This window comes from Westerdykella ornata, assembly GCF_010094085.1.
Source record: "Westerdykella ornata strain CBS 379.55 unplaced genomic scaffold EI97scaffold_3, whole genome shotgun sequence".
NCBI classification, from domain to species: domain Eukaryota; kingdom Fungi; phylum Ascomycota; class Dothideomycetes; order Pleosporales; family Sporormiaceae; genus Westerdykella; species Westerdykella ornata.
In genome coordinates this window covers 1,801,611-1,812,926 of record NW_022986853.1, presented here as the reverse complement: position 1 = coordinate 1,812,926, position 11,316 = coordinate 1,801,611, and the positions used below count along the sequence as shown (strand labels likewise).

Sequence of the window (11,316 nt, the reverse complement as noted above, 5' to 3'; positions counted from 1 at the left end):
GCAGTGGGTCAAATCAGGATGGGCAGGTTTTGAGGGTTTCGAGGACCGGGCACAAAATCGCTCCCCCACAGCGGTTTTTAGACTAAAAAGTATAATAAATAACTTCTTGAGGTTCTATTCTACAAAGTTTCAAACTTTTATATGAATTAATTAATGCGTTGCAGAGTAAGACCACTTTAAAATCAGGTGCTTGATTTTTGATGGGTGGTCAAGATGTAGGGATGGTCAAGATGCCGGGAATTACGTTACCTAAATCCCATAATCTCGTAATAAGCATGTTCGACTGTACCCCTACGGGGCTAAAGCTTATCCACCACTGTTGTCACAAAGTCTACTCCGTAGCCCACATTACGGTTTAATGTACCTTCTGGATGCTATAGGGCAGGGTGTTTCGTGCTCGCCGCTCTCTGGTGGATTCTCATTCTTATTATTGGCGCCCTCGATCGTCACATCCGTGTCTCCTCTCTCACCAAGAAGAATCGTCCTAAGTCACCATCAAGGTACGCCCAATGAGTGCGTCAAATGTCTGCAGTTTGTCATTCTATAAAAAATTGTTTCACTGGTATAGGAGCTCGATGTCTCGACACTCAATCTCCTCCAGCGCCCTCCCAGCAACCTCTCGAAGACCTAACACTTAATTGCACTAGAACTGAGAGCGCATTCACTCGTCAAACCAGACACTCCTGTTCCACGCACGTTGTGTTTTCACCTCCTCCCAACCTCCGCGATTTCCATGCATCTATCATTATTGCGTCACACTCTCCTTAACCGTTCGACGGTCTCTATTTGCGGGAAACACGAGATCGAAATGCTTGTCTTCAAGATGTCTTGCAGACTAGCCGGCCTGTGGCTACGGGTCCTGAGATATCCAGGATTCCAGGAACGGTTCAGTTGTTTCCCGTCCGCGAAACCGGGCTCAGGTACCGTATTGCCGCTTGTGGCGTGGAGTCGTGGATCGCCTATCAACAGGGTTCTGAGCACACGCTCAACTTGCAACTGTTTTGCCGCGGCCGGCGGCCGGTGGAAAATGTCAACCTGGCTCTGCTTTACCACACTCTTTGATTCTCCTTCTTTGCGTCTTCGATTCTCTTCGATTCTGAGTTCTTCTTCAATAATGGTACAATAATGGGTTGTCATTGTGGCCTGACGTCAGCCTCCAATATACGGATTGTGCACCCGACTCTGAGAGCCTCGCTGCCCGATATTACTTGGATCTGGTCTTCGACTTCTTTCTACTAAGCCGACCAGCGTGACGATCGCTTGCATGAAGTCTTTTATTATGGCCCAGGTTCCGCCAGTCACCTGGTAGCGTGGACGAATGATCGTGTTGCTGCATATTGTTTTCCCCACATATGCACCCCGCGAATTTAAACGCCACAGCTTGTTTATTCTCCAGCCAGTGAGAGGCAGCCTTTGGTAATATATTCGCAATGCATCCATACCCGGGCGAAACACCTAGACGTCAAGAAACAACCATGTGGTCGACAATAAACTATGAAGATTAATCGGTTGCCGGCCCGGGTACAGGTTGATGGAACGGAGAATACTGACCCGTATATTGGAGATGGTAAGGCACAATCCTGTACTACGATAAATACCGGAGTGGTCGTCTCTTCCTTTCCTATCCACGCTCAACTTCCATCCACGGCTTTCTCTCCTACCCATCAGTAACACAACTGTCCAACATGAAGTCCGCTTTCACCCTTCTTGCGGCGGTTGCGGCCGTCTCCGCCCACTCAACTTGGCAGGACATGTGGGTTGGTAGCACTGATATGGGCACCACCTGTGCCAGGACTGTCAAGGACAACTCTCCCATCTCCAGCCTAACTTCGCCTGATATGTTCTGCGGCCGTGGTCCTGCCCAGTCTAATGGCATCTGCGAGGTTGAGGGTACGTAGCAAATGGAAATTTGTTTCCTGGACCAAGGATGAACTGACTAATCTGCCCTACAGCTGGTGGAACCCTCACCGTCGAGATGCACGCGCAGCCCGGCCAGCGGTCGTGCAGCCAGCCAGCTATCGGTGGAAACCACTACGGCCCAGTTCTCATCTACATGGCCAAGGTTGCCGACGCGAAGACTGCGACCTCTGGCTCCTTCTTCAAGGTTGCCGAAGACGGTTACGCGGGCACTACCGCTTCCTGGGGAACAGAGATTCTCAACGCCAACTGCGGCAAGAGGGCTTTCGTTGTTCCCAAATCGCTTGCCTCTGGCAACTACCTGGTCCGCGCTGAGGCCATCGCTCTTCACGCTGGTGCTGGTAACCCCCAGCCCTATGTCACCTGCTTCCAGGTGAACGTCAAGAACGGTGGAAGCGCAAACCCGCCTGGCGTCAGCTTCCCCGGCGCCTACAAGATCACGTGAGTTCCCTGGTCCCATACTTCAAACATGGTATACTGACGATTCACAGCGACCCTCTTTTCACGAAGGCTATTTATGACTCGAGCTTCAAGTACGTCAGCCCCGGCCCCGCCGTCTGGTCTGGTTGAAACTATGGGCCTTGATCTCGGCCTCTATTAAGATTTCTCTTCACTGTATATTCTTGCATTATACCTGCATATATTCCATATGATAAGACTGGTGCGTTATGGGACAATTATTGCCTCTGTTATATAGCTGTCATGCCCCGAATCGATGTGTCTTGTCAAAAAACAATGCCCCGCATGTGCCATACAACTGTCCGATGAATCATGGTTCGGGTCAACGGCTGATCGTAGCGATATATTGATCCATTGCTGCTTACTTCAGTGACAGCTTTTACAATTTCGGCACTTGACATTTGCAGCCGGCATTCGATATTAAGCTGGGGAATATGTGGAGGAGACATATAAATCGCTCCTCTGTACTTTATCTTGAGCGTTGTGGTGCCGCAAGTTCAGGTCAGTTTTTCATCTAGGAGCGTAGCCATGCATCTCCTATCGTCGCTCTGGCTCCTTGCAGCCACCGCTGAGGCTCACTGTATGTATCGTCCATCACATTTTGCAGCGGTGTTAACTGACAGCTTTTGAGACCGCTTCTCAAGGATTGTAGTGAATGGGGTAGCCGAAACCAAAGAGTGGACCGCCGTCCGCCAAACCAAGAACTACCAGTCGAACGCGGGTGTTACAGATGTCAACAGCCCTGATATGAGATGCTTCCAGATGCGCCCCGGCACCAGTACAGCCACCATTGCAGCTGGAGAGACACTGGGCTTCATTGCTGCCTCTTCGGTATCCCACTTCGGCCCGGTTCAGTTCTACATGGCCAAGGTGCCTGAGAGCGCAGATATCAATACATGGGAGCCCGCAGGGAACGTATGGTTCAAGGCGGCAAAGATAGATGCGGTAAAGGGTGCAGGTGGCTACACCAGTGGTCCGGATACATGGCCTGCTTACCGTGAGTCATTCCTTTTTACAACGCCTCGGGTTGCCAAATGGATATGCTAACCTCGCTTGCAATGACAGAGAAGCAACAAGTCGAGTTCCAGATCCCTAAAAACGTACCGTCAGGTAAATATCTCGTTCGCGTTGAGAGCATCGCTCTGCACCAAGCATCCAACCCAGGCGGGGCCCAGATCTATCTGTCGTGCGCGCAGATCAATGTTACCGGTGGCGGCAATGGTACGCCTGGGCCTCTCGTGGCGTTCCCGGGCGCTTACAAGAGCAATGATCCTGGCCTGATTTGGAGCTACTATCCAGTCAAGACGAGTTATACGGCGCCTGGTCCTGCGGTGTGGTCCGGCTGAACATGCATAGTGAATGCTTGAGGCCTTGAAACATACAAGAAGCCTTCCCTCTAAGCATGGAGCTTATTATAGCCGAATCGAGACATGGTGTTTGTTCTGTTAAACTGTCACATGTTGTATCCGTTCAGTGCCTGTTAACTCATGGGAGGATCAACTTGCAGTGTTGCACAGCCCCAACTTCATGTTAGCATATTGAGAAAGGGGAAATCAATGAAGAGATATATACTGTAATATTGAAGAGTGCTCATGTATTACACAGTCTACCTTCAGAGTTCTGCTTCCCCATCGTCATGGTAATCACCTCCTTTAACACCTTCAAACTACACATCCCGCCTCACCACATCGACAATTTCCATCTTAGGGCCAGTATACGTGTGGCGTGCTCGCAGCCCATAGTACAACATGCTTAGGATCATCACTCCGAAATAGACAACCGTACTCCAATTGAAAGTCTGAACAGTAACGGTCGTGGTGGGCGGCCAGAAACTAAAGAACCATCCAATGAAGCTGTAAATGAGCGACAAGACTGTAACAGGGACGCCCAACTTCCCTAGTCGGAAGGGGCCCCATGCAATCTTCTCAGCCGGAGTCACCAATCTGCGCCAAAGCATGACACAGGCGGATACCATGAAGGCGGAGTAGAAACCGGCCACGGTCAGTCCGGTAAGGGCAGAGAATGTGGTCGTGCTTCCCAGGGTAATAAGTGAGAGAAGAATCGAAATAGTTGCTGTGATGCCGATGGAGTATAGTGGAAGCGCGGTTCGACGTTCCACGCGAGAAACATAGCGTGAGAACGGTACACCGTCCTCTCGAGCGAATGCCCAGAGCATGCGCGAAGCTGTAGCCATAAGACCAATCGATCCTGATATACCCGTGATAATGATGATAGATGCCTATACATATGTTAATGATGATCGGGTAACATCCTGAAAGGTACTGTGCACACATACCAATGCGGTGGTGGCTGCAGTGGAGCCCGTGATCTTCATCAGAATGAGCAGAAAGGGGAAAGGAAAGGTGCCGCTGAGAAGTTCTTCGAGAGGACCCATGCAAAAGCATACAGCAATAAGCATTGCATAACCAGTGAGGCCGTTGATAAAAACGGACAAAACCATTGCGCGAGGAATAACAACCGCTGAGTTCTCAATCTCCTCGGCTATGGACCCCATTAGCAGTGATTCAAGCGGAAGTCGAACACTTTGGCTCACCCATATGAGTTGCACCATCAACTCCATTGAAACTGTACATGATAGTGACGGATCCGATGATTACAGACTGAGCAGTGCTGGAGAATCCGCCCCCATTGAAGAATGAGTTGAACACAGCTTCGCTCGGGTTCTTGGGCGCCAAGTAAAGAAGAACGATGAGGATAGCAAAGAAGCCAACAATGTGCAGAATCAGGACCATGGCTTCGATACTGGGAAAAGCCCGACCGAGATAGGTGTTGACAAAAACAGAGAGGACAACTAACGCCCAGAATGTGAGCACCGCATTCCACATTTGCATGTTGTACTGTGGATAGTTGATGCCAGCCACGACAAGGATGAGTAATGTGTTGATCCATGTGACTGATGCACAGGCGGCTTGCCATGCGATTACTGTAACCCAACCAACGGTGTACGAGAGGAAATTGGAGAGATTTTGCGGCGCGAGAACTGCAACCCAGTTGTACTCTCCTCCCGCAAGGGGAACCCTGGAATTCAAGTCAGTGGTTATCACTGGCAAACCGAGGTGACACAATTTATTACATTGATGCCATTTCAGCCATGACCAGCACCTGACAGAGGACGCCAAAGATCACTAGTGGGAAAGCAATGATGGCTCCAGTAGGGCCGCCATTGAGCAGTGGCGGAAGAAGATTAGCAACCGAGCCTTGCCAGGTGAGCACTGTTGCGGATGAGTCAAGACTGCATTTTATCCTTCAATTCCACTTACTCAAGGTGCACGCCATCCCTAATATTGATATTAAGCCGAAGTTTCTCTGTCGGAGCCATTAGCGACGGACTTTGGCCGCTGGCAGTTTGATCTACCTTGAACTGCTGGCGCTTGCCAAAATGTGCCATTATCTCTTCATCATTGATTATCCTTGCCCGTGACTCAGAGACGATTGTTGCGCTTCCTTGAATCTTCTGGACCGGAAACGAGGCCATCTGGTATTCGGCCGTTCGTGCCATGTCAACACTTGAGAATGATCGTAACAATCAAAGATGCCAGAATTCTCATAAAGTAACTGGATTGGACAAGTCTCAAAACTCTGAAGTTCGTGGACAGCGTGGCGCTTCGAATTGCGCACCGGTCTCGCAATCTCTCTCCAACTAGCATTGTGTCAGTGAGCAATCACATATAGATTGACGGGGTAGACAGCTTACTTCACTTGTGAAGACGAAGGCAGCTTAGGCCACAGTCTAAAACCTCTAAGCTGTCGTGCGATTAAGATGGCACTGCGTTGGTGATGTACGAGCTCAGCGGACGTCCACGCGGAGATATGCAAGTGCCCCATTCTCGGACCCAGCCTGTGCACCTGAAGCCATGCAGGCAAAGTTCACAGTAGAACCCGACAGACGATAAACTGCCGTTGAGAATTCTGTGCTGCACTTGAATATTCTTGCACGCCATATGCGGTCGTCTCAGTGAGTAGCAGTGGTGCGTGCTGAAGCCCTGGCTCTCAACTGCGCAAATCGTCCGCATATACGATGTTGATGCCTGGATGCAAGTAGCACAACCCCTGTGGAGAAGTATGGATGATCTTAAACCCATGTACGTGTGTTATTTTTGCGCATGCTTCCAGGTGGAGGGATGCCTTTCTGCGATATTGGTATCAACAGACGGGGTTGGTTAGGGTGTGCGGACGGGGAACCATGCTTCCTCTTACGGCAAGGACTAAGAAGTCCGGGTTAAGCGTGGGTCCAGATAAGCTCTGAAACATGTACGGAGATAGACTGTAGTAATAATGGCACAACGTTGGTTTTGACATTGCTACACGGGGTGAACGTAAGTCAGTTTGTTCCTGCAATGCATGCGCCTTCGGAATCCGTGAATAAATGAGTACATATATGAATGCTGCATTTTGCAGGTCCGGAATACGAATTCTAGAACGGTTTGGTCGAAACCCTCGTTCAGGGTTAGAGTACCACCGCAGCATCCAATGCATGATTTGTATGCCGCCGTCCAATTGTCTTCTTGCACCCCAGTCTGCCGCCTCTTCATAGATCGGTCGCATTCAGCCAGGACTCCGAACACGCGACACTATTGCGTGTGCAACCATGACGATCCCATGGGTAGGCCTCAAGGTAGCCGTGCTTTTATGCATCGAACTTCTCAGGGTGCAAGTACACGCATGTAGCTGAAGCGGGAGACGACAGTTCATGATGTCCGTGGTGGGACCCATGGATGTAGAGATCTCTTTTAGTTATCGCAACATCTTCTCGTCGGAACATGAGAAGCGAAAGGCGTAGTAGTTGATTTTGCCACTATGGAATCGAACATGCCGCTTGTTACTCCTCAACACCTTGGCCCAAAAGTGAACATCACGGTTTGGATATGTTTCGTTATCGCCGGTCTAGCAGTTGCTGCAAAGGTTTTGACGAAACTGGGGCGTTCCCAGCGGCATATAAGACTCTCAAATCTGGAGGTTGACGACTATATCCTTTTGGCATCCTGGGTATGCTTGCTTTCCTACCACAGTTTCGTGTGCTAACTGGTCTCAGACCTTCGCCGCTGGCCAAAGCATCTCCATTTCGAGGCAAGTAAATGCTGGGTTGGGAGAACCCATCTCGAACCTCCCGGCTGATAGAATAACGAACTATGAAAAAGTAGGCTTTCACGATCATCAATGAGACGTGTGTTAACCATGGAGGCAGTCGGGATATGCGGGGCAATTGCTCTACATATGCGTACTCTTTACAGCGAAGATTGCAGGATGCCTCTTCGCCCTGAATCTGCAACCTCACCCCAACTTTAAAATCATGATCCATGGTCTTACAATTCTAAATGTCGTTTGGGCTGTGTAAGTTAGCGGACTTTCAATAAGCTATGTGTTTTATTGAACTCTGAAACAGAACTTCCATCTTTGGCGTCGCATTTCAGTGCAAGTTGCCGCGGACCTGGGCAATAACCTCCCACCAATGCGTGAACCAACCGGTCTTATGGACGTTCATCGAAGCTCTGAATGGGTTTACAGACGTAGCACTATCTGCCATTCTGTGCTCCATCGTATGGATCCTTCAAATATCAAAAGCAAAGTTTATGCTTTTGTCGGTATTCGCTGCGCGCATCTTGTGGGTATTAAAGTCCTATTGAATGCTTTAAGACTGCTAACGGATACTGCAATAGAATCGTTCTTCCCATTTGTTTTCGGCTTATCTACATATATCAAGCTAACATGCCTCACAATTCGCCGGACTGGGATCCCACTCTCAAGGAGACGAACGTTGCAATAGCAACAGCAGTACTCATGAACGCCACTCTCGTGCTAACATGCGTTCCCTTCTTGAAACCCCTGATGGAGAATCTTCAACCTGGATGGTCAACTAGCGATGTCGTTCGTGGTGTGGGCTATAATATCATGTACGGTAAATCTACGATTAAATCAGGTCAATATGCTATGGGCTCGGTTGTGAGCGGGGAGAGTTGCAACAGTGGAAAGGCAGCCAAGGTGAAGGACGAGGGTATCAAGCGCACTGATGCCTTTGATCTGGAAAGCTGGACTGATGATGGCGGTCTCGAGCATGCGGCTACTAAGCTGTGAGCATTCGTAATTAAAACAATCATAGACGGGGAGCTGTCATGTCTAGTTCTAGGTTACAAGTTGTGCACTTAAAACCTGTGAAAGGTATTTCTGGCATATAGTCTCTAAAGTCAGATTCTATGCGTAGCACAAATGTGCAATTTCATTCCCACCATTTCCGAGTCTAAGGCAATATTCTTTTCTCTTGGTTGTCTGAGTAGGCAATGTCCTCTCGTGTGATATTCTCTTCAACATGTAGTTTCAAATGAAGTGCACTTCGGACAAGTGTAACGATGATGAGGGCCGAGTCTTCATCCTTTGCAATTCACGGAGAGTGGTGAAAGAACACGCAGAAGCTCAGAGCGACGCAGCTCTCTTGATTCATTGCTATGTTCTCCGACTCGACAGCCTCCGTCGGTCCTCTGGAACATGCCAGCTCAGCCAGTTGCATATCTCAAATATATGGCATACATGATCTGGGGCTGGACAGGTAACACATGATATCAATCACATTTGACTTGTCCTCTCTCCCCGTCCGGCGCAATTCGCTTTCTTGCCATACAAACTTCATGTAACATGAGGTGGACCACGTGGGGTAAAATGGAGCCACGCGTCTATCTGCGTCTCCTAACACATGTTCTGAATATGTGGAGAGACCGGTTATTTACTGATCAAAAAATCGGGAGTCCTTAGTACCATGAAGTAGATAAGCAGAAATTCGTGCAACACTGAAGCGTAACAGAAAAGTACGGATCGGACAACAAATAACAAACCAGATCCCTTAAGATTCCCACAGGAGTTGTCACATACCACTTTATATCCTAACAAATACGAGTTACTTGCTATCATGCATCGGGCACGCTATCATGCCAAGCAATTTTCTACCCTAAAATGTGTGTCGAGTTCGGACAAACCCGCAGTATTCAACCGCAGAGGCAGCACAAGGGCAAGCGAGGCTGTAACGAAGTGTCTGCGGTGTGTCAAAGGAGACTCAGGACCTCTCACCACCCTTGCAGGTTCGAGACGTAGATGGGACCGATTAGAATTGCCGCAGGTACTTGTACCCTAGGGTAGTATCTGTAATACTTTGGATTAACCTGAATATTTGCATCAGTCGTGTTACCACGTCGGCAACTTATCCAAAAGTTGCCTTCAATGACGAGCGGCCATGTCAAATCATATCGGCTGATTTGCAGGATCGTCCATGGTGGGTGTGTCAATCCTAGAACAGATTCGTCATTGAAGCAGTTATAAATGCATCGGCGAGGCGTAGCTCGTATTGCGGTGACGGAAACTCCGGAGAAGAACCAACAAGTACTCGTTGATGATGTGTCTCATATCACACTACCCTACGGTATTATCCAGAATGTCCGGTTACGCAAAACATTGGTTGCCTTCCAGAACACCTTGGTCAATAATGGTCGCTCGCGCAATCCGTAGCTGCGGTGGTCACAAGGGAGGTGTAGAGATATGCTTGCAGCTGTCGAAACGGAGGGTTTCAGCTGCAAGCATGGTTGCCGCACCAGTTTCAATGTTGGGATGGGGATGATGAAGACACGGAGAGTATGTATACACTACCAGATAGAGAAGGTCGCTCGTCTTGAGAGGTGAACTGGTGAAATTGTTTTTTTTCTTACCCTGCGGGTTTTCCTCCTGGCGGATAGAACGTAGGGTTCAAGCCAACAGTTCTGGAGCTCGCCCACGCATGGATCGGCTCCCACTTCACGCACTGCCGTTTTGCCTTCGAAGTCAAAACTTGCTTCGCGTGAGTGTTGTTCTCGTCCCACGCGAAAGTGTATAGAGCAGTATTTGCCTGGCACATCAGGCTGCGCCGGAGGGCCTCAATGCAGTGCCCTACTCTGGCGGTCAGTGACGATCTGGGAAATTGAGAATGATAAACATACGTGCGTGCGCTCTCTCATACTCCCTAGCACTTTCAGTGTAGTTCTGAAAGTATATGTCCTCGTACATGTGCCAGGAAAGCCGCCTCTGCAACAACATAAGAACTGAACACTTTCCACCTCGAAGGACTTACCAAGCAGTGCAGTTCATGGAAAACGCCCAAACTGCCCAGGTAACCTCCTTGGACTAGCTCGAGCCGCTCTTCGGGGTTCTCGTTGTTGTTTTGCACCTCTTCAGCATATGTTTGAATGAGCATTGCTACATGGTGATCAGTGTTGCACTTGAGAAGGTGGTGGTCAGAAACACCCACGATGGACGAGTTCTGCCCAGGCCTTGTCAAGTTCCTCAGAGGGTTCTTTTGAGTAAACTGAATGCTTCTCAGGGTAAACATCTTGAAGGACGGGTTCAATGAGATGTTTGATAGGGGCTGCGCATGTGAGTACACCAAGTCCTTTATTATGTCCGCGGCCAAACTCACAATATGGCACCACTAGACTGTTTGAGCTTCTGGAAAAGCACCTAGCCAGAAGTATTGTGGTAATGACACCGTAAAGACAAGCGCAGATGAAAAGCCAGTGCGTTTTCAGGTGTTCGCATGGTATGACGCCGGCCCTCTCGGTCTGCCGAGATACTGTACCAATCTCTTCATTTTGTGGGTTAAGCAACGCCGCCTTCTCTTCACTTTTCATTGTTGGCAGCAGCAGCGACCAAAATATGGTCCTCATAGGCCCGGGGACAGATCATACAAAGTGTGTTGATTTCTTATAAAGTGGCCGGAGCGAAGAAGGTAGACGGTTGCCGAAGTACTCTCCCTGCATGCCCTTTCACCAATCCAAGGCAAGAATAAGAGAGGATATACGTTCAGCGAAATTTGGGGTCGAGATCATCATATGAGCGCTGGAGACACGTACGCACATATGCCCGACAAATTTGGTACCGGACTACACGACATTGTCAATCATTTGA

At 49.2% G+C, this 11,316-nt stretch overlaps 5 protein-coding genes across 5 annotated transcripts; 3 read left to right on the top strand and 2 right to left on the bottom strand.

Moving 5' to 3' along the window:
* Window positions 1–1,685: 1,685 nt before the first annotated feature.
* Window positions 1,686–2,487, top strand: EI97DRAFT_371526 (uncharacterized protein; the record flags this gene model as incomplete). Its single annotated transcript, XM_033795297.1, has 3 exons — window positions 1,686–1,890; window positions 1,953–2,358; window positions 2,409–2,487. 3 exons carry the CDS (start codon window positions 1,686–1,688, stop codon window positions 2,485–2,487), a joined length of 690 nt encoding a protein of 229 aa, XP_033657378.1.
* A 277-nt stretch (window positions 2,488–2,764) lies between these two features.
* Window positions 2,765–3,722, top strand: EI97DRAFT_482650 (uncharacterized protein; the record flags this gene model as incomplete). Its single annotated transcript, XM_033802073.1, has 3 exons — window positions 2,765–2,956; window positions 3,008–3,373; window positions 3,442–3,722. The coding sequence occupies exons 1-3, from the start codon at window positions 2,905–2,907 to the stop codon at window positions 3,720–3,722; spliced, it is 699 nt and encodes a 232-aa protein (XP_033657377.1). The 5' UTR covers window positions 2,765–2,904.
* A 320-nt stretch (window positions 3,723–4,042) lies between these two features.
* On the bottom strand, window positions 4,043–5,872 carry EI97DRAFT_371051 (amino acid transporter; the record flags this gene model as incomplete). The annotated part of the gene is made up of 6 exons (XM_033795268.1): window positions 4,043–4,615; window positions 4,667–4,878; window positions 4,931–5,415; window positions 5,471–5,609; window positions 5,658–5,703; window positions 5,753–5,872. The coding sequence occupies 6 exons, from the start codon at window positions 5,870–5,872 to the stop codon at window positions 4,043–4,045; spliced, it is 1,575 nt and encodes a 524-aa protein (XP_033657376.1).
* A 1,117-nt stretch (window positions 5,873–6,989) lies between these two features.
* EI97DRAFT_482636 (uncharacterized protein) lies at window positions 6,990–8,500 on the top strand. Its single transcript, XM_033802072.1, has 5 exons — window positions 6,990–7,383; window positions 7,430–7,534; window positions 7,583–7,728; window positions 7,781–7,999; window positions 8,055–8,500. Exons 1-5 carry the CDS (start codon window positions 7,195–7,197, stop codon window positions 8,467–8,469), a joined length of 1,074 nt encoding a protein of 357 aa, XP_033657375.1. The 5' UTR covers window positions 6,990–7,194; the 3' UTR covers window positions 8,470–8,500.
* Window positions 8,501–10,081: 1,581 nt separating this feature from the next.
* On the bottom strand, window positions 10,082–11,039 carry EI97DRAFT_456029 (uncharacterized protein; the record flags this gene model as incomplete). Its single annotated transcript, XM_033800691.1, has 5 exons — window positions 10,082–10,302; window positions 10,353–10,437; window positions 10,484–10,608; window positions 10,661–10,777; window positions 10,829–11,039. 5 exons carry the CDS (start codon window positions 11,037–11,039, stop codon window positions 10,082–10,084), a joined length of 759 nt encoding a protein of 252 aa, XP_033657374.1.
* Window positions 11,040–11,316: the final 277 nt, after the last annotated feature.

Bases quoted from the DNA above. Each gene is read 5' to 3' on its own strand.
- EI97DRAFT_482636 (XM_033802072.1), top strand. From the start codon at position 7,195: ATGGAATCGAACATGCCGCTTGTTACTCCTCAACACCTTGGCCCAAAA. The intron at 7,535-7,582 runs GTAGGCTTTCAC...CCATGGAGGCAG, and splicing joins GAATAACGAACTATGAAAAA to TCGGGATATGCGGGGCAATT. The intron at 7,729-7,780 runs GTAAGTTAGCGG...ACTCTGAAACAG, and splicing joins CTAAATGTCGTTTGGGCTGT to AACTTCCATCTTTGGCGTCG.